Below are 23,670 nucleotides of genomic sequence, written 5' to 3'. Positions count from 1 at the left end.
CTGGACAACTTTTGTCGGCCCATGACCGACTAATGCAACTAAAACTGTGAAAAACAGTTTTCCAATTGCCTGAAAATTATTGAGTTCAGTTGGCACAAGAAATACATGTACACCTTAACAATTTTACCTGTATCCTACACGTACATGTAGTTTACTAAAAGTGTAACCTATGTGTACCGTACACGTACATATAAGGTAACTGCTAAACCTCTCTACAATCATTGAGGGAATATACTAATTACCAATAATTGACGTCTATTTTACGCCACATCAAAATCAAATGAGCTATAGCCATTGTCTGTCGCCAAGTCTGTGTACCGGATACTCATATTCTATTTTATTGTCAATATATTTTCCGGGTGTTTTCGCAGTACTTTACATTATACGTAAAATGGTCGGTTGGTCTGGAGAACAATCTTATACAGATCTTAATCTTAATCTTATAAGAGCATTAGGGCCATGAAGCAAAAAAATTAATTCATTTTTTCGTGTTAATAACTCGAAATTTCGACTAACTAACTCGAAATGTCGACTTAATAACTCGAGAAATTTCGAGTTATTAAGTCGACATTTCGAGTAAGTAAGTCGAAATTTCGAGTTATTAACACGAAAAAATGAATTAATTTTTTTGCTTCATGGCCCTAATGCTCTTCCGTACTTATCTAATTATAAATTAACACATGATTTTCCGTAAATCGACTATTTATCAGGAGTTTCGAACGAAAAGACGCAACCGAATATTAACAGCAATGGTAAATTGTCTATTTTATGACGTCACAATATCAATAGTAGCAGGTTAGATGAAGTCAGTAGAGACGCGGCTTATTTTCAATAAATATTATCAAATTTAGTGTTTAATTTGCCAAATGGTCATTCATTTTTTTACCGTCATCGGCCCATCGTTGACTGGCGGTCAGGTTTTTGACGATCGGTCCACATACGATCCGTTGGGAGAAAACATGTAACGCAATTTTTTACTAAACATGTAATATATTTTGCCGGGTAAAACGTCATTCAATACGGGAGTCTGAAGTTGGTTCCGAGATCCGAGTTCCGAGTTCCGTTTAAGATAAACGTGACTAGGAACCAGTTCCGAGTTCCGTTTAAGAAAAACGGAACTACTATGTATAAGCTTTACGGGACTTGGTCCCAGTTCCGAGTTCCGTTTAAGAAAAACCGGAGCTAGGAACTAGTTCCGAGTTCCGTTTACAACGGAACTACATGTACTATGCATAAGCTTTACGGGACATGGTTTCTTGTTCCATTTATCTTAAACGGAACTGGATACTAGGACCAAGTCCTGTAAAATTTATTCGTGACTGATAACTGCCATTGCTCCCATTCATATATAGTTTTCTTCTTCACATTCGGGTCTCATATCGAGATGAAGTGCATTGAATATTTTCTTAAACGGAACGCGGAACTGGTTCCTAGTTCCGTTTTTCTTAAACGGAACTCGGAACCAAATTCAGGCTCCTAAATACGAGCAATAAAAGATTTACGTAAAGAATTTATATTATAAAATTATATCTAGATCTACCAATTCTATGGCTATAAAAGTTTTTATACAGTAGACTATTCCGACCAGTTACCCCAATTAGATGACGTCATAACGAAAGAGCAAGACGGAAAGTATGACGTCACCATATAGTGACGTCATTCTCATCACACACATACGTACACTCGCCGCCATTATTCACGTCCGATCTCTTTGGAAAAAAGAAGCATGAATCCCAAAATAATCATAAAAGCTATCAAGATTAAGATTGCGCTGAGGAGATTGTCAAAGGCTAAAGAAAATGCTATCCGAATTCACATGGGCCTTCCTCCTCTTCGTCCCTGGTATGTATTTATCTACTTCTATGCGATTCAACAACCATAGATGTCTACAGGATTGCTTGGTTTCCATGACGGAAAGTACCCGTCGATATTGGAGAAATCTCAGATATATATATACTACATGTACATCTTCAAAGGGAGCAAATCGGTGTGACTTGTACATAGTGTTAAATGGAGCATGCTTCTTCCCATCGGGGCACTCGACAGGAATGCAGGTTTTTCTGTTTTTAAAACATTATCAAATGTCTTCTTAAAGATCGTATTTCTACTGGTTTGAAAAAATGCGCTTTGCGGGATTTCAAAATCATAGGTCAGCATAAATGTATAGTCAATCAAATGTATATATTTTACAGGTACAGACAATGTTACGTCACCTGTATATATTTTACAGGTACAGACAATGTTACCTCACCTGTATATATTTTACAGGTACAGACAATGTTATATCACCTGTATATATTTTACAGGTACAGACAATGTTACATTACCTGTATATATTTTACAGGTACAGACAATGTTATATCACCTGTATATATTGTACAGGTACAGACAATGTTACATCACCTGTATATATTTTACAGGTACAGACAATGTTATCTCACCTGTATATATGTTTACAGGTACAGACAATGTTACATAACCTGTATATATTTTACAGGTACAGACAATGTTACATCACCTGTATAGATTTTACAGGTACAGACAATGTTATATCACCTGTATATATTTTACAGGTACAGACAATGTTACATCACCTGTATAGATTTTACAGGTACAGACAATGTTACATTACCTGTATATATTTTACAGGTACAGACAATGTTACCTCACCTGTATATATTTTACAGGTACAGACAATGTTACATAACCTGTATATATTTTACAGGTACAGACAACGTCACATCACCTGTGTATATTTTACAGGTACAGACAATGTTACGTCACCTGTATATATTTTACAGGTACAGACAATGTTACGTCACCTGTATATATTTTACAGGTACAGACAATGTTACCTCACCTGTATATATTTTACAGGTACAGACAATGTTATATCACCTGTATATATTTTACAGGTACAGACAATGTAACATCACCTGTATATATTTTACAGGTACAGACAATGTTATATCACCTGTATATATTTTACAGGTACAGACAATGTTATATCACCTGTATATATTTTACAGGTACAGACAATGTTACATCAGCTGTATATCCTCCTTACGTCAAGCGTGCTGTCGTGTTTTCTGCCCCTGCTGTATTTACGACAGCCCCAGATCCGTCCCAAAAACGTGTTGTGGACGGATTTTCACTGATGGCACATACGAAAATGGAGTGATGAGAAATATCTTAGGTAAGCAGATTTTGTGTTTGATTTTCCTGTTACTAAAATTTTACAAAAATTCCTCACAATGTAATGGTCAACCATGGCGATTCGATTCTTACGTCCTTAGATTTGACCTTTCATAAAATATTCAACGTGTGGTCAATTTTATACGCAGTCCTAAGTATATCGCTTTATTTCTTGATTTATTCATTAATCATTTAACATCACTGATAATTCCTTCCAATCGTAACATATCTTTGTAAATGCATCTGGACTGTAACACATTATCTGCTCCCTGCACTCGCATATGTGGTACAAACGTTTCCAGTGTCTTGTGTCCGGAACGTTTCCCTCTGACGCTTGGTTTTGGTATCATGATAACAATCCCAAATGAAGTTGTTGTTTTTTTCGTCAAATATAAACATCCATCAATTCAAGATTCTATCGCTAGTTTAATATGTTTGATTATTTTTATATACATCATGTAGCGACAATGTTTATGATTTCTTTGATGTCGTCGAGTAACAGTAAACAAAACTTGATGCTGGTCAATAAGCGCGACTTTGTACGAATTTTTGCGAGTTTGATAAGTATGGACATCCATGAATGTACCTTAACAACCAAACTGTGAATAATCCCGCCGCTGCCACCAAAATTTATAACGGATTGGGCACAGAATGAACCGTACCAGCGTGTCATTAGTTAAGTACTGCATTAGGGTAAGGCTAGCCAAACAGGTTTGATTTTATTGTAGGAGTTCGACCTACAATGTATGGAAATACGTAACATAGCTCCACCTATACATTGTATTTTCAACATGAATTTATTTTACTCGAGTTGAAAGAAATCTTACATATACACTAATCTCGACTTCCAGGTCTGATCATGGGTATTTCGGCCACGCTTTTTCTCTTCTTCCTCATGCTTTCCCAGCTTGAGTTCCAACCTTTAACCGCCGGGATCGTGGCCTCAGCGGCTGGCGTAATAGTCACCAACGGAATGGCCTTCAGCTCTGGGATGCGATGCATAACGTATCTCATGGTCCCGCAACTGTTTTCAAGTAATGTAAACCTCTATCATATACATATTTTGATTATCTGCCACTTATTTAATAAGTCGTTAATTCAATTCAATTGTGATGATTATATTTAAGTTGATTAATAATAAAAGCATTACAGCATCAGAGTATCACAAACACGTGCTCTTCCATGTCAATTTTTATTCTCTCTTCGCGGGCGTACAAACTAATTTACAACAAAAGGGACCCGGAGGCGGGCAGATATTCCGGACGTGTAATTAGTTAACATAAATTCAACTTGACTTCATTTCATCACCAGTATACAGCCATACACACTACATAATATCAAAATATCATATTAAATTGATAATGAACACATCTGGGAATTACTTATCATTAATTTTATCAAGGAAACAGAGATGCTAATTTTCATATTGTTTTCAAATATCAGTATTATTTCAAACCCCATAGCAAGAATTATTTTGATTTTTTTTAATATGTGTGATTTTAACGTACACTTTGGGCTATTTGCGCGATTCTAATTTTCAGAGACAGTGATTTCAGGATCCATAGGTAGTATGATTGTAAAGTTCTTAATTTGGGCATATTAACAAATTTGATTGATTTCATTATTCACATCCTTTTTATATTCTCGATATTTAAAGTACATTGTATGAAATTGTGATAAAATATCATATTTATTTTGGTTTCCATTTCCTAATTTGTTAATTTTTGATATTACAATTTGCTCCTTTTAGGTACAGGGCGATACTTCATATTAATGTATATCATGATACTAGTGATGTCATATCCGGTGAAAAATTTCAACCACAACATCACGGTTATGTCCAATAGTTACACCTGCGGCCAGCAGATGGCGCACAACCAGACAAAAGAATTGGTGGATGCTGCTGTTGCACCAATCGCAGGTACAGACTATATATAGCTACATCCGGGGTCGATCGTGATTCAACCAATAGTCCTGCTCGATTCGTCAATAGCAGACGTCCGCCGGTTAACCAGGAAGGCTTCTAAAATGTACGTCACTCCATTCACAGAAAAAGTAAGCCGACGTGCGAGTCAGTGTACGTCCTTTTTGATTCACCGGCTGATGAACGGCGCAAAATGGCGACATAAGGACGAGCTCTATTCTTTAACGAGGTTGACTTGAAGTAAAATACGACTTTTCTCATTCATAAATACTTTAATTAAATGTAATCATTTTCTTTTGTGCATTATGTGACAATTTCTTACCATCATTTAAATATTTTTTTAACGAAATAACGCGAAAATCACAACACATGTAATAATGAAGTAACCGAGATGAATTTTAAGAACGGAATGCGCTAGTCATATGATTTATTGTATCCAATACATAATTTGATCTTGGTCTATATATACAAAACCAGCCTATCCAGATAGGTACCGGGGCTGGCTACAACACCCCAAAGGAACAGCTTGTTTAGTTTAAACATATTGTATTGACATACAAAAATGACAAAGGGATAAGTCAGCTTGTAATAGGCATAAATCGTGTGATATGATAACCACGTATTCTACATTTAGAAGTCTCCTTTGTTTAGATTTTGAAAATTAAAAATTAAAAGTCAAACGTGGTTATTTTAGCCGCATAGAAATCAATTTCGGCCGACAGCCTTCTTGCGCAAGTAATACATTTCATTACAATGCTGCATTTGTTATACATATCAATTTCTACAGTGATAATATATTCTACTAATAGATATCGCTGACAGAACGTTAAATATTAACAGCCAATCAGAAAGGGTGGGGAATCATGACGTCACTGTCAGTATTATAGTCCGTTTCATTTTGGTTTGTTTAGGTGTAATTGAAAGCGTCCGGACTGTAATGAAAACACTGGAAAATTTTTCTAGGGTATTACAGAAATCCTTTAAGGTCCTGAAAAAGGCTGTCGAAGAAATAGGTAAGTGTTTATATCATTTTCTCATAAACTCGACAACAGAGCACTTTAACCTAATTGCTCTGGATGGTATATTTGCGATTGGCCACCCGTATGTTGTTCAGTGAGGTAGTCACCAACTACTACAAATAGACACACAAACCCTCAAAATGACTCTTGCTGTTCATGGGTCGATAAACCCATTAAACAAACAATCACATACATATTAATTAATTACAAATTATAATTATGTTATTTAAGGGTTAACTGTAATGTTTTTTTTACGTTATTGAGCAATAACACAAAAAACTGGGGTGTACTGTGAATAAACCGCGAAGCGGTTTATGAAAAGCGTACACCCCAGTTTTTTGTGTTATTGCTCAATAACGTAAAAAAAATATTACAGTTAACCCTTATAATTTAATTAACAACTATAAGAAGCATTTTCATTAAGTTTAACATGTTTTTTTTGCTCCAGATATTTAAAAAACACATCGATAAATAGAAAATCCCGTGAACAACGATTACTCCGCTGACGTCACAGTCAACTTCCGGTATAACTGAAAGTAGTTCCTTTTATTTTTTTTTATGTTATGAGATGATAACATATTTTTTTGAGCCAATGAAAATGCTTGTTAAAAGCAAAATTAAATTATTAGTTTTGTGATTGCATAATCTGTGGTATCAGATTTATCAAATTATCTATTACTGTGATAAGCTTTTATTTAATAATGCCTTTTAAAGAGGCTTACCCGCAGACGGACCGGTAAACGGCACATCTCCGATCACTAAATAAACTTCAGTACACGTTTCTGTGTGACAAAATTAGAGGCTTTCCAACTTTATTTCTTGAAAACAATTACAGAATATGTATTTAAAAGACGTTTTAAAACTCAACCTGAGAGGAAAATGTATGGAATATAACGGCAAATCTTCTTTGTAAATAGCCGCTGCCTTTGAAGTTATCACTGTGCGGCACTGTGCACGTGCTTGTTTCTTTGATGTGTCAATCAAATTAGACTCCACTTTATAGCGGGGACTTATTGCGGGTTGCGATTAAATAAATAATATTAAAAAATGAGGTTTTAATATCACTTTTCAGCGTTTTATAAGGAAAATAAAATGAAAAACACAACAATTCCAACTATCTGTCATGTGTAAAAAATCTTTTTCTATTAGCCAATTTTTCTGATCTCTCTGCGGGCAAGCCTCTTTAACTGAATAAACATTATCCATGACGAAGTCATATACACAGTGGAAACAGACCGAATGACTACCTCTAAATAACGGAAGCATTTAGCCTGTATAGACAGGTTTCACTGTACATACATAATCAGTGATAAACAACGTGTCCTAAGCGGAAGAGAAGTCATTATTTACCTGCTAGAGGGACCAACCAACCAATTGTTTTCCCATAGACTATAGTGTTAACGTTTTGGAGTAATTTATTCAAATTCTTGAATTCAATATGACAATTATGGTTTATAACAAAAGTTTAGGGTCTGATATAACACCTGATCAAAAAAACAAGTTGGGTCCTTCAGCTCAAATTTTCTCGAGGGTAGCCATTTTGTAAATGGGTGAATTTCGCAGTAAAAATTCTCAAAAATCTTAAATGTTTACCTGTTTATTATTACTACCTGAACTTTTTGGAAAAAAATCAATCGGATTTACGAAATTTATATCAACATTTCTTATTGATAGTAACCTATCAGGCTACATATCTATTTTCTCACTTCATAACATACTGGCCAATCAGTGGCTGCCAGACATTTTATCCTTCGCTCAACTTTCTATACACAGGGGCTGTTTCAAAAATATATTTTTCAATTGGTTGGTTGTTCCCTAGAGGAAATCAGCCTAGTGACTTGTATTCCATGGTTCCATTTCCACAGCTGCATCGATAGCACGAGTGTTTGCCTGGCTGAAGAGTATAGTGACCATTTGCAACGACAAGATGGGAGCCCCATTCCGAAAGTGTACCTCAGCATTTGAAACAGCCGAACACAACTGCAAGTAATTAACTTTTAAAATGATCAACACGTTGTCGAAACACATAGATAATCCGTACCCATCCTTTTGACAGTTAGTTGTACAACATGGTCTACATAGACCATTTATACCTAACTGTTGACGGTTAGTTGTACAACATGGTCTACATAGACCATTTATACCTAACTGTGGACGGTTAGTTGTACAACATTGTCTACATAGACCATTTATAACTAACTGTTGACGGTTAGTTATACAACATTGTCTACACAGACCATTTATAACTAACTGTTGACGGTTAGTTATACAACATTGTCTACATAGACCATTTATAACTAACTGTTGACGGTTAGTTATACAACATTGTCTACACAGACCATTTATAACTAACTGTTGACGGTTAGTTATACAACATTGTCTACATAGACCATTTATAACTAACTGTTGACGGTTAGTTATACAACATTGTCTACATAGACCATTTATAACTAACTGTTGACGGTTAGTTATACAACATTGTCTACATAGACCATTTATACCTAACTGTTGACGGTTAGATGTATAGCAATGCCTACATAAACCATTTATACCTACCTTTGACGGTTAGTTGTACAACATTGTCTACTTAGACCATTAATACCTACCTTTGACGGTTAGTTATACAACATTGTCTACATAGACCATTTATACCTAACTGTTGACGGTTAGTTGTACAACATTGTCTACATAGACCATTTATACCCACCTTTGACGGTTAGTTGTACAACATTGTCTACATAGACCATTTATACCTACCTTTGACGGTTAGTTGTACAACATTGTCTACATAGACCATTCATACCTACCTTTGACGGTTAGTTGTACAACATTGTCTACATAAACCATTTATACCTAACTGTTGACGGTTAGTTGTACAACATTGTCTACATAGACCATTTATACCTACCTTTGACGGTTAGTTGTACAACATTGTCTACATAGACCATTTATACCTACCTTTGACGGTTAGTTGTATAGCAATGTCTACATAAACCATTTATACCTTACTGTTGACGGTTAGTTGTACAACATTGTCTACATAGACCATTTATAACTAACTGTTGACGGTTAGTTGTACAACATTGTGAACATCGATATACCATTTATACCCAACGTTTGTTGTTGAAATATGCTCAAGACGTCATCGGGTAACGCCAAGGGGAAGTAATTCACACCATGTAATCTCTTTTTGGAAACACCCAGTTAATTAGTTTTTCTGCACGAGTGGCGATATCGTTATTAATTTGACCTCATTTCAGCCAAACAGAATTTGTGAAAAAAAAAAAAAAAAAATATTGTTATTGATGTAGATATTGTTAATAACAATTCAATCCTCTTAAACCAGAAAAAACGCTATGCTTATATTGATTTATGGTTTAATAATAGTGGGTTCACTTAACGGGTTGTTTCTACGAAGTATTTCAGAAATGTAAATCGTTTCGCCGAGGGTCCGTGACGATAGCAATATTTTGATTTTCAAAGTCTCGCCATTTTTCATTTTCCCTATCTCATTTCTTCCCAGAGAGACGCTTGGCTGGTTTTTCGACTGGATATGTGGAATCGTCACCGCTTTCAAATACATATGTCATATCGTTCGTAGTATGTATTAATTTATTTAAACATATTTACATTGTTATAGATAACATCAGGAATAAATCATACGTTATTGCAATTTATAAACGCTTTCTTCTTGGAGAATCATGCATTCGGTTATTCAACTAAATACTTTTTATCCTCGTGCTCTGATCACCAAGCTCCCAAAGGGATGGACAAATTACGAGCACATTTATCACTGTGCCAACATTAAATAGGTAGAGGATTTTTTTTATGATTTTGAAAGAGTAAATATTGGTACATAAGTTGTCCGAGATATACAAGGATTACACCATTCGAGAGGTGCAATGGACCGTAACAGCACTTTCAGTACTACCAGTATGTTGATCCTAGACCTTAATTTTTTTTAAATTTCGACACAATCTCGAAAATGACGTAACGCGCGGTGTTGGTGACACAAGACGTAACACATAATGATCACGATCAGAAAGGCGCTTCATCGTAATAAATTCAATATTTAGGTGCGTGAGGATTTTCCTTGCCGATGGACAGTAGCTTTTAAATTGTTACAAGCTGTATTTGCCAACAAACCCTGGTCGGAGATTTCTTCGAACCTTTCTGGCTTCGGAATACCTAGGAGCGTCTTTGGATACTGTTTACAAATCACGCTCAGAAAGACGCTTAATCGTAATCTGTTCCTCGTTTGTAGACAGTAGCTTACTAAGAGGAGAAAGTAGGTTTTCTTTTCTGCATACAGGTGCCGAACATCAAGCCATTTTCGAGATTGTGTTTGAAAAAAAAAAATGTTAAAATTGAGGGTAGGGACAAAACACCTGATGGTGCTGAGGGTGCATGTTTTGTAAAAACACGATACGTATACCTGTCAAATGTAAAAAAAAAATAATAAAAATAAAATAAAATAAAATAGAAAATTCTAATTTAAATGTCACACTAATTAGCTTAACTGTTAGGCATTTTGTTTTTAATTGCATATATTTTATTGATGCACATACCAAAACTCTAAAGTTAAGCTTTACATAGATATATATATCAAATAACAAGGTATTAAAATTATTATTTTAAAACTGACTTACCTTGCTTGTTTTAATCAGTGTGTTAATTGAGAACTGTATTTTCATCTGTTTTATTTTAAGTTGGAGAGGTTCTTTGTGCTATAACAAGTCTGATCAAAAACTTGATCATAGACAAGTTGGCTAATCGTAAGTATGACTTCGACTTTAATGTGCTTCGACAAATACTAATCGTAAAATATCGCCGTTATCACAGTGAGGTATTCGTTACAAGTTCACCATTAACACAATCTAATTAAAATCTAGATGGTCATTCTCACTACGTTACATGAACATCTAACAACATCCCATAAGGGGTCACGTCAGGGTGACCTTTTGGACTAGCCAATCAAATGACTACTTCCCGAATCTTGGAAGTGAGTTTTATATGTCCGAATTAGCAAGACTATAGTTCATAGGTTGCATAATCTGTCAATTTGTTTCAAGTCATTTCGTCCCACGTAGCATATAGCTATATACAGGCTGTGCCGAAATGGTTTGCTTCAGATGCAAGATGTGACGAAATGGTTTGCTTTGATTTCATCGACAAATAGACAATTCGCCCTGAAAGTGACATACACATATCTCAAAGGTCATCAGAACGTGACCCCATATGGGATGTTGTTAGATGTTCATGTAACGTAGTGAGAATGACCATCTTGATTTTAATTAGATTGCCATTAACACACTGAAGTAATCGTCAAAAGTTCACCATCCGGCATCTCTGTCGGTAGTGTCCAATACGAGAAATAGGGAAGCTAAGGTTATCGCTTGTGATCAATAACATACATTTTGTTTATAAAAGAGGGGCCTGGCCTCTCTGTCTGAATGGTCCAATACGAGAAATACAACTAACCAGGGCAACTGAGGCCATTTTGTGACTTCCATCATCCGTTTGTCGTTGCTGTGTTGGGGTTGCTTGGCTGTGTGTACAATATAGAAAATCTCGAACATTCGGACCAACTCGGACCAAGATACTCTCCATCTGACCATTATATCTGACTACTCATGTAGTTAATTATTCAATTTGTTAAATTTTTTCATAATTGCTGCACTTTTTGGGGCATCTATTCATTGTTGCTCTTTGAGACTCACATTAAGTCGCCTCCCGCCATCATGCAACAGCATCTTGGTCCGAGTTGGTCCGAATCGTCTGTTTCCCGTAGCGTCCTGCAGGGACACTTCGGCATTCGTATTTCTTATATTTTCAGTCTTGATAAATATTTGTAGCAGTTTTTTCACACCACTCTCTATAATTCTTATGATCTAACACATATTTTTCTAAAGTTTTTCAGACTTTGTACACGATATTTAATCAATCACTGTAGAGACGATAATGCAACATTTTTTATATAAATGCAATGTCGTCCACAAGCAGTGTTTAGGGACGAATCGTCTTTGAACTCTTCGGAATACTTTCACGTGCGGGGGAATTCAAAATATCTCTGCCGTTGGTCGCATAGCGTTCTAGTGTTTGAACATGATGCAGTCACGCTAGTATCCGCCTTCGGCCCACGTTTGCCTAATGGTTCATTGTGGTTTCTCCAGTTACTAAAACATTATTCTTATTGTATTTTATTGTATTTCCAGTACTTCTTATATATATTATGTGATTGTATTTGTAATTTTTTGTGTTTTGATAAAGGGGCGGATTGCCTCGAAAATTTAACAAAGCTTATTGTTTACACTGTTTGAATTACTTCTTTGCCCCATATATATATATATATATGTGATAAAAACACATTTGTCATATATATAACATCGTTTGACCTTTGTCAAGTTCTTCTCAATGACCAAAGTGCCAATGATATTGGCCCAGTAGTACACTGGGATGAAGGGCTTCCAAGTTTGTTGAAATGAATGACATTGACATACTTTCAATATCAGAGGAGTCAAATGTCTTTAAATCTTTAACGACATTTCTCAAAAATCAAGAGGTGAAGGGTCAAGCCATTTGGTTAGTTGTATCGTAGGGTGAAGACAAATCAGCTTTGCTCCAATGAATTGCTTTGATTTAACTAAATCAGTCATGATATTGTACCAGTACCATGCTGGGATAAATGGCTACCAAGTTTGTTCAAATGAATCACCTTGACCTACATAGGTCACTGGAATCATATATGTATACGATTCTTTAAACGGCGTCTTCTCAATAACCAAGAGTGAGTCAGAGTCAATGTCAGTCAAGCTATTTGACAATGCTTTGTATCTGATGGTTTTATTTCTATTCTAGCTATGGAGAAGGCGATAGACGGCGTAACTGATATGTTTTACTTCAACATTTCAATTCATTACTCGTACAAGCTCAACATGACCCAGTCGAAGAACCTGTCACAGATACGAGACGACATTTTGGCAGACGTGAAGGCACGTGTTGGTCAGCATGATGACATCATGGATGCAGTTCAATACGTCATGATGTTCTCTTCCGTCTTCGTACTTCTAAAGTGAGTATTGAAATAAGATCTTGAAGTCTTCCATAACCCCACAACATCTGTCCGTTTGACCCATTTAACTCCCCTCTGCCTGACGGACGGGCTACAATCCAGATGCATTTGATAGGCGAGTCAGGTCATTGTGAAGTGATTACAGTCACTATTGTTTTGTATTGTTCTTTTATTTTATTTTTTTCAGAGCAATGATATACCGCAGGAAATACCTTACGACAGATAAGCATGACAACATGTACATAACACTGAAGGTGAGGAATATAGACGAGAGAAGATGTCAGCACGGGAGTAAGAGTATACTACCGCTGACTCCGAAGGAGTCCAACAAATACATAGCAACAAGTGAGTCACGAGCAAATTTAATAGATATTGGGATATTATTTTTTGTTTGTTTTTTGTTTAACGTCCTATTAACAGCCAAGGTCAATTAAGGACGTGCCAGGTTTTGGAGGTGGAGGAAAGCCGGAGTACCCGGGGAAAAACCACCGGCCTACAGTCAGTACCTGGCAACTGCCCCACGTAGGTTTCGAACTCACAACCCAGAGGAGGAGGGCTAGTGATAAAGTGTCTGGACACCTTAACCACTCGGCCACCACGGCCTATTGCGATATTAAGAACATTAAATAATAATACGCTTTTGTTGGCAGCTTTATTTGGTTCTGATGAAACTGAAATGAAATATGTATAAAATAGAGAACAGCATGAACATATTTATGAAGCTTGAGATAAAGTTTACTTTATTACTGATCAATATTGATTACAAAATGAAGAGGCCGTAGTCCATGTGTCTGTCTGGTTTAGATTGAGCTGAGACAAAACAACCACAACTGGTGTAAAAACCAACGGCACCTATCGTAGGGAACATGAAATGGACCCTCTAGTATTTTCTTTGAAATAGAGTACTAAAGTAAACAGGAATAAGCCAGTAAATCAGAACACGACGGGAAATGTAACATTTTTGATAGGCCCTTTCGGCCTTTTTAAGGAAAAGTGATGCTAAATTTCAGCGTTTAAACTCAAGAATAGCAACTTCGTTTTATTCCTGTCTCAGACTTAAACAAAAGGATCGAACGATTATTGTGAACTTCTTTAATATGAGATTTTGTCAGCGGGAAATACGTTTTTAGTATTATATCTTTTCAGACTTCAATATCGATCTGTCACAATGTATTCTGTAATCAGTCCAAACGTTGAAGTTACAGAACATTCGAACTGAAAACGGAATTTGAACATTATTTAGTTCCTCTTGAGAAGTAGCGATTTCTAACAAGAATTATCAGGACAACCACGGGTGGACCATGGACGCTGTAGATGAATTAGTTCTACAGCGACATGTTTATCAAAATTTAACTGGGCTTCAAGCCATATTTCTTTACGAATTCAAGCGTTTCATTCTACGCTTGTAATTCCAAAATCAACTTGGTTGTTCGACGCCCAATGATGCCCAAAAATGTCTTAACAAGCAATACCACAACCGTACAGTACAGTAAGACTCCCGCACCTGCCACCTTGGTATACGTAGACTAAATTGGCATGCGTCAAGCTTTGACAAACTCAATCCTATAAAAAAGAATACCGACATAATAATGAAGTCACAATTCAAACTCAAAATCGATGAAACGAGGACAAAATATTAGCAAACATAGATTTGCATTGACATTCCTGAACAATTACGAGGAGAATCAGACCGGGAGTTCCGGAAAGCTAAGCGTCTTTTGCTTCATCAAAGACATCCTCCATACAAATCTAGGTCACGACGACATCCTCCATAAAAATCTAGGTCACGACGACATCCGACATACAAATCTAGGTCACGACGACATCCGACATACAAATCTAGGTCACGACGACATCCGACATACAAATCTAGGTCACGACGACATCCGACATACAAATCTAGGTCACGACGACATCCGACATAAAAATCTAGGTCACGACGACATCCGACATAAAAATCTAGGTCAAATCTGTGTTAATTCATAATCTCAAATGAGAGATAGAGTGGTAATGTTATAGCTGATACCAATCCAGACACGATCATGTGATAAGAAAGAAGGATCCATGCTACACGGATATACGTTGGGTTCATAAGACCAAATAAACAACCGATAATTACCAAGATAGGAAATTAAGAAGACATTCGAATCCCGAACAAAACGGAAATCAACGACAGGACCCCGGCGAAAAATGTTAATGAGAAAGTCAAGTTCCAATTGATAAGATTGGCATCTTGAACACCATAGACAACTTAGAAAGAAAACTTGTCTGAAACTGGCTCATTGACTGAAAATATTCAAGAACACTTGTTGTTTCCTCATGAATGCATTTCCTTAACGAGAAAGGCATTAATCACAATGTGCTATCAAAATAGTTCTATAGAGTTAAATAATTCTATCGGAGGAATCGATGGAGTAGTAATTTTGTGGAAAAGAGGTCTCGGCCAAGACATCGATGGACGGAATTCATCGCGTTGTAATAGCCAATAATGCCAGGCTGCTGTTTAATCAATGTCTACGTGTCATCAGCCACAACAGCAGGTGACATGGAGAACAACTAGACGATAGAAACGATAAAGGATATTTAAGGTTGTCATACGTGGGGAGAAGAATGCTTATGATGGGACAGAAGGTTCAGATAAAGACAAACATGCTGTCTCCGCCAGAAAATCTACAGATTTAGGCACACACATCCTGTCTTCGTCAGAAAATCTACAAGAGAACCATCCAAGCAAAAATACAGTCTAGGATCATCATAATGGTAATCATAATTACGGATAGACCATATCCTCCCACACAATGGAAACTTCAAGGGACCACATCCAAGAGGTGAATCCAATAAACAAACCAGACCACTCCCTCACAGCAACCGCTCTGAAAATAAGCTATCCGCAAAGGCGCAACATATCGCCTGGTCGAGCAAAACTGGAAAAGTGATATCTTACCATGCAAAAAAAAATATATAGGGAAATTACCAAGACAGATAACACTACTGCATCCGCAGGAGTTAAAACCATGGAGACATGAATCAGAATTGTTGCACAAACATCCAGAAAATCACAGGTTTCACACAAAAAGAGGCGAAAACAGTGTAAAAAGAGCAATATAGAACCAGTCAAGATCAAGAAAAGCATTGTAGAAGTGTATGAGGTCTATAGGCAGTATAATGCCAAGATCATGTAGAACAATGTGCAGGAAAATAGAAGCCAACAGAAGAAGGCAGACATGTTCTCTTGATTAAGGAGGACGGTTACACCACAAAAGCTTATACTGATGTTCTAGTCAAACCTTTCAAATTTCCTCGAAAAGACAAATCGTTTTACTTCTTACAAACACCACCAGAATCCTAGAATCCATTGAGTATGATATCAGTGGAAGGAAGGGAGGTGGATATACCAAACCTGAAAGCAAATACTTTATAAATAAACCGAGTTCGGGATATATGTAAAAAAAAAAAAATAGTTTGTGTCTCCACTGGAGACCATAATCAGGAAGACACTGATACAAAACCATCCTTTAAATGTGTTAGAAGGTTTAGGTATGGTCATGTCTGGCGGAACAAGGCAATGGTAATTTCAATGTGTTAAAACTACGGCATTGTTTTCCCTTTCGTTGATGCATTGTTTGCCGAAGGCGACTGACAGCGCGAGCCTTAAGTCATATTTTGGTTTCTTGTAGTATTTTTTCTTCCTGGAAAACTACTGAAAGATTCTTTTTAGATATTTTACTGTGAGCTATATATTGAACTTGAGTTGGTTTTAAAAGTTGCCAGAACTGATTTATATTAAATGTTAATCGTCTTTTTTTAGGTTCTTTGTCCCTAGTCAAACGAGAGAAGAAGAAACTGGCCAAAGGACTCTTCATGCTTATAGTCAACCTGACGTACACGTGCTTCTACATCATCTGTGACTACAATCTGTACTGGCTACTCGACCTCCTCCGGACACAGCTAGAGATTAAAACACACACCTCAGGTAACTTTATAGCACTAATTACAGGTAGTACATTACAATACAGATACCTAATTACACTATATGTAGTCAATTACACTATAGGTAGCCAATTACACTGCAGGTAACCAATTACACTTCAGGTAACCAATTACACTACAGGTAACCAGTTACACAATAGGTAACCAATTAAAATACAGGTAACCAATTACAATACAGGTAACCAATTACACTGCAGGTAACCAATTACACTTCAGGTAACCAATTACATTACAGGTAACCAGTTACACAATAGGTAACCAATTACACTGCAGGTAACAAATTACACTACAGGCAACCAATTACACTATAGGTAACCAATTACACTGCAGGTAACCAATTACAATACAGGCAACCAATTACACTATAGGAAACTAGTTACACTACAGGTAACCAATTACAATACAGGTAACCAATTACAATACAGGTAACCAATTACACTGCAGGTAACCAATTACAAAATCATAGGTAAATCATATTGGCCAGTATGTAACTTCGCTTTAAAAAATATCCTAGAATTTTTCAAAATAATGTATTATTTTGATCAAAGCTAAACAGGTAACATACATTTGACGAGATTGTTTATGTAACACTTCACTTTTGACAGTTCCTCCGCATCTGAAAATCCACGTCCAAGGAGAAGGAGCAATGGCCGACATGTACCGTGCCCTGGTAGGTTTCTTTGATCCTCTTGTGGCTGGCGTTGACGTGGACACGACACCTTGTTTACCAAATCCAAGTACACCCAACTTCGCCATCTATAAACAAATTTGTAAGTTTGAAAATCGCGCTTTGCAAACAGCGTTTGTACTTTGGAATACCAATATCATGTGGACTGGCCACCAGACCCTTATTGTTTTTGCTAAAAATTGCCAAGCTAAATGATAATAGTAGATTATCTATCCCTAGTTTGAAGCTAAGTCTAGAATCAGACATATCCTATATGGACCAAAATCATGAAGTTCAGTTCTATCTATGATTTTAATATTCTAGAGACAGGGGACCAGTCTATAATCTATGTAATGAATGTAGTTAGGTGCTGATAACAGAAATCCCTGAACACGACGCCTGATTATACTGATATATTTTACTACGTAAATCGTACTTACAGTATGTTTGTACCGGAGTACTGAGGTCATGATTCAATATTTCCATTTTCCTTTCCAGGGAGTATGTTTGGTGTTTATCTGTTCTTGACCATCTTTGAAGCATATGGACTACGTTTACGTCACGTGATCGCCGCTTGTTATTATCCTCGACGCGAGCAACAGCGTGCGGTATGGCTGTACAATCATATCCTAAAATGCAGAGGCGGCTTCATCAAGATCACAAGACGACAGCTGAAGAGGAAATACCTCAAAAACACGGAAACGGAAAAGATAAGCATCCGTGGAAAACTCGCTGCAAAGTACGTATAACAGTATGCTTCTCTTTGTTTGGCGACTGTATATAATTATGTATGTCAACCATTATTTTAACTGTGAATACAGGGTCTTAAGTTGTTTTTGGAACGTTTTCTATGCTAAACCTGTAATGGTTTAGTTTTCTAGGTCAAATCTATGAATGGTTTAGTTTTCTAGGGCAAACCTATGAATGGTTTAGTTTTCTATGTCAAACCTATGAATGGTTTAGTTTTCTAGGTCAAGTCTATGAATGGATTAGTTTTCTAGGTCAAGCCTATGAATGATTTAGTTTTCAAAGTCAAGCCATTTTCTAGGTCAAACATATGAATGATTTAGGTATATAGGTCAAACCTATGAATGGTTTAGTTTTTATAGACCAAACCTTTGAATGATATAGGTTTCTAGGTCAAACATATAATGGTTTATTTTTTCTAGATCAAACCTTCTATGCCAAACCTATGAATGATTTAGATTTCTAGGTCAAACCTATGAATGATTTAGATTTCTAGGTCAAACCTATGAATGATTTAGATTTCTAGGCCAACCTATGAATGATTTAGTTTTCTCTGTCAAGCCTATGAATGATTAAGTTTTCTAGGTCAAACCTTTGAAGTTTTAGTTCCCTGTGTCATCCCTTCGAATGCTTTTGCTCTGTGATATCATTATCAAAATGTTGAGGTACAATGATCTGTATAAGATAAAAACGATGTCCCTGTATGATATGAAGTAATTTTAAGAATTAATATTTTTATAAGTTTACGTATTTTCTGTTGATGAATTAGATACCCGTTAGCCGGGAAGTTATTCCGACATCTTGGATGGGATCGGAAGTCCTGCATATGCTGTGGTCGGGAGGGGAGGCAGGAGGACCACGACAACTTCCAACACTGTGCGAACGCCGGATGTGACGGTAAGACATTGCGTTGAAATAAAATCGACCTGGATTTATATGTTTGTACTATCTATTTGTGTTATATGTACACCTATATATGGCATATTACTTACTATATGTGACATATTACCTACTATATATGACATATTACTTGCTATATATGACATATTACTTACTATATATGACATATTACCTACTATATATGACATATTACTTGCTATATATGACATATTACTTACTATATATGACATATTACTTACTATATTTGACATATTACTATATATGACATATTGCTTACTATATATATGACATATTACTTACTATATATGACATATTACTTACTATATATGACATATTACTTACTATATATGACATATTACTTACTATATATGACATATTACTTACTATATATGACATTTTACTTACTATATATGACATATTACTTACTATATATGACATATTACTTACTATATATGACATATTACCTACTATATATGACATATTACTTGCTATATATGACATATTACTTACTATATATGACATATTACTTACTATATACGACTTATTACTTACTATATACGACATATTACTTACTATATATGACATATTACTTACTATATACGACATATTACTGACTTTATATGACATATTACTTACCATATATGACATATTACTTACTATGACATATTACTTACTATATATGACATATTACTTACTATGACATATTACTTACTATATACGACATATTACTTACTATATGACATATTACTTACTTTATATGACATATTACTTACTATATATGACATATTACCTACTATATATGACATATTACTTACTATTACCTATTACTTACTATATATGACATATAACTTACTATATATGACATATTCCTTACTATATATGACATATTACTTACTATGACATATTACTTACTATATATGACATATTACTTACTATATGACATTACTTATTATATATGACATATTACCTACTATACGACATTACTTACTATACATGACATATTACTTACTATATATGACATATTACTTACTATATATGACATATCACTTACTATATGACATTTTTTACTATATATGACATATTACTTACTATATATGACATATCACTTACTATATGACATTACTTACTATATATGACATATTACTTACTATATGTGACATATTACCTACTATATGACATATTACTTACTATATATGACATTACTTACTATGTATGACATATTACCTACTATATATGACATAGTACTTACTATATATGACATATTACTTACTATACATGACATATTACCTACTATATATGACATATTTCTTACTATATATGACATTACTTACTATATATGACATATTTCTTATTATATATGACATATTACTTACTATATGACATATTACTTACTATATATGACATATTACTTACTATATGACATATTACTTACTATATATGACATATTACTTTCTATATATGATATATTACTTACTATATATGACATATTACTTACTATATGACATATTACTTACTATATATGACATATTACCTACTATATATGACATATCAACTACTATATATGACATATTATTTACTTCATACACATTATCTGTTGAAGGTCTGTACTGCACTCTCTGTTTCTCCGAGCTGAACAACATGTGTACGGTCTGTATGAACCCTGTAGATTACGGAGACTTCTCAGACTTCAGTGAAGAAAGGTATATATCTGGAACTATCTACCCGGGGAGATCTAGTGGGAAGGGACAATGATACTGCGTCCAACTCCTTTCCACCAAGCATCAACATCGGCTAGTCCGAAAATAAGTCTTCTGGATCCGGGGCTGTTGGCTGGGCCTGGGGCGTTGGGGCGTTGGGGCTGGGCGTTGGGGCTGGGGCTGGGGGCTGGGGCTGGGGGCTGGGCCTAAAGTATGTCCTAGCTGGTGAATTTACTTCTCGTGAATGTAACGTGTTCGTTTAAAAAAAAATAGGATGATAATATGGCAAGCCGTTTTAACATTTAATCCCATTTCCTCTTAAGGGGATGTTTTTTCACTTAAGTGAAAAAGGAATTTCACTTAAGTGAAAAAAGAATTTCACTTAAGTGAAAAAAAACATAATGCAAATAATTGTTAATATCCCTTAAGACAAAAAGAATTTCACTTAAGTGAAAAAAATTATGTGCAGACATAATGCAAAATACTTGTCCCTTAAGTGAAATTCTTTTCATCTTAAGGTAAATAAAACTGACCATATGTCCATAAAGTCACCCTGTCCTCCTATCCACCCCATGGTATAATGGAATGAACCCCTTGGACCTGTCAACTAAGAAACAGCGTGAGTAAACTTTAACTTTGATACGTTCTTATCACTTATCATAAGGGAAATAAATAAAACATAGATTTAATGGAATTAAAACATAAATGAAAGTAAATCATATGGGAAATAGTATTGATTTTACCAACAACAAATGAAGTAGGGGAAGGTCTCGAATTGGTCAGAAATTAAACACCCAATGCTTGGTCAATAGATGGACTAGTCCATATCTGATTCATGAGAGTGGGTGTCCGGTTTACTCAACAGCAGCATTTGCATTATGTTTTATTTCACTTAAGTGAAAAAGATTTTCCCTTAAGATGAATAAAATTTATTTCACTTAAGTGAAATTCTTTTTCACTTAAGTGAAATAAAACATAATGCAAAAAAAGTCTTTTAACCTTAAGGTAAAAAGTATTTCACTTAAGTGAAATAAATTTGAAGCATATTTTACCTTAAGAGGAAATGGGATTAAATGTTAAAACGGCTTGCCATATGATAATCATCATCGTTAGAATAATGTCGTAAAACGAATGTTATATCATTTTATTTCTATTTCCTTTTAAAAGGGATTCAAGTGAAGATGAAGATGAGGTGGCGAGAATGAAAGAAATTTCACAGAGACGGCGTCAAGAAATGGAACGACTACAGGAAGAGCAAACACCATCAAAAATCCTTGGAACCTTCCGAAATCAACTCCACATCGACAATGAGAACACGTCTAGTGAAAACTCAACTCCTGATCACCGATGGGAACATTACCAGTGAAATATCAACTAAAGATCCCGAATGAGAATTTTATCAGATATATATCGACTCCAGATCACCACGGAGAATATCTTGCTTAGTTTAAATTATAAAAAAAATGCCAATAGATGGCTGTGGATGAAGAAAAATGAAAATAGAACCAGCGTCCACGGTAAAGTCAACTTTCACTTTCGGCGAATGGCAGGGGACATTTATAGGAACTGTCCAGTACAATATGTATATGTGTTTACCTCAATAGTTAAACTGTGTATTCACATTGCCCTGACGCTATAAGAGATAACAAATTAACCGATTTATTACAAAGAGTCCGTCAATGATGATTACTGCCGGACCGGAAGTTCGCCATTTTTTCAATACAAAATTATTCTGACATAACATGAGGACTTTTGCGTTTTTATATAATGAGTTTTCAAATGGTGTACATTTTTAAGAAATTGCGCTTAATATTACGTTTTGTATGACTGCTCCTGGATTCAAATACGGGAAAGGGATTATGGAAATTCAGCGTTGTGCGTGTTATAACTAAAACCTTGATCCAAATACCGGAGAGGGTAACCCGGCAAGTTTCCGTGTACAGCAGGTGGTCGTAAACTTGGAGGATTCTTGGATGCATCATCCCTCATCAACAAACTGCATTCCTTAGCCAGTGAGTTATAAAAGGTCATCAAGCCACATGGAATGACCATCTGTTAAAGTGTTCTGTGTAAATCCAGCAATTTTGCAACCTAGTCTCAAACTAATCTGAACCCAATCACCTACATCAGTTTCATCTTATACATGAAGTATAGCCATCTTACACGTAAAAGGAATCCTGCATACACTTTGTTAGGCCAAGTAAAAAATTTAAGATCGGAGAAAATTTAGTTTTAAAGACTATTCGGTGGCAATTTTGAATTAGTGCAATCTGATGTCAGCTCATGACAAATTGTAAAATCAAGCAGTAGTATTTCACAGATTCCCTAGGTACTGCTTTGGAAAAATATACATGAAAAGCATCACTTAGAGTGAAAACAAAATAAATCCATTAAGAAATAGTTTTTAATACTTGCTATTAGTTCAACTCCGGAAATAGCCTTCTTCCAGGCCACTTAAT

At 35.5% G+C, this 23,670-nt stretch overlaps 1 protein-coding gene across 1 annotated transcript; it reads left to right on the top strand.

Annotated features, from left to right (window-relative positions):
* Window positions 1-1,673: 1,673 nt before the first annotated feature.
* Window positions 1,674-22,947, top strand: LOC117337159 (DC-STAMP domain-containing protein 2-like). Its single transcript, XM_033898003.1, has 16 exons — window positions 1,674-1,842; window positions 3,030-3,196; window positions 4,047-4,229; window positions 4,946-5,116; window positions 6,031-6,132; window positions 8,004-8,124; window positions 9,662-9,738; window positions 10,848-10,913; window positions 12,997-13,210; window positions 13,398-13,555; window positions 17,019-17,183; window positions 17,806-17,970; window positions 18,366-18,606; window positions 19,384-19,511; window positions 21,115-21,214; window positions 22,379-22,947. Exons 1-16 carry the CDS (start codon window positions 1,727-1,729, stop codon window positions 22,575-22,577), a joined length of 2,373 nt encoding a protein of 790 aa, XP_033753894.1. The 5' UTR covers window positions 1,674-1,726; the 3' UTR covers window positions 22,578-22,947.
* Window positions 22,948-23,670: the final 723 nt, after the last annotated feature.

This window comes from Pecten maximus, chromosome 11 (genome assembly GCF_902652985.1).
Source record: "Pecten maximus chromosome 11, xPecMax1.1, whole genome shotgun sequence".
NCBI lineage: Eukaryota > Metazoa > Mollusca > Bivalvia > Pectinida > Pectinidae > Pecten > Pecten maximus.
The sequence above is the reverse complement of the archived record's forward strand: the minus strand, read 5'-3'. Positions and strand labels throughout refer to the sequence as shown.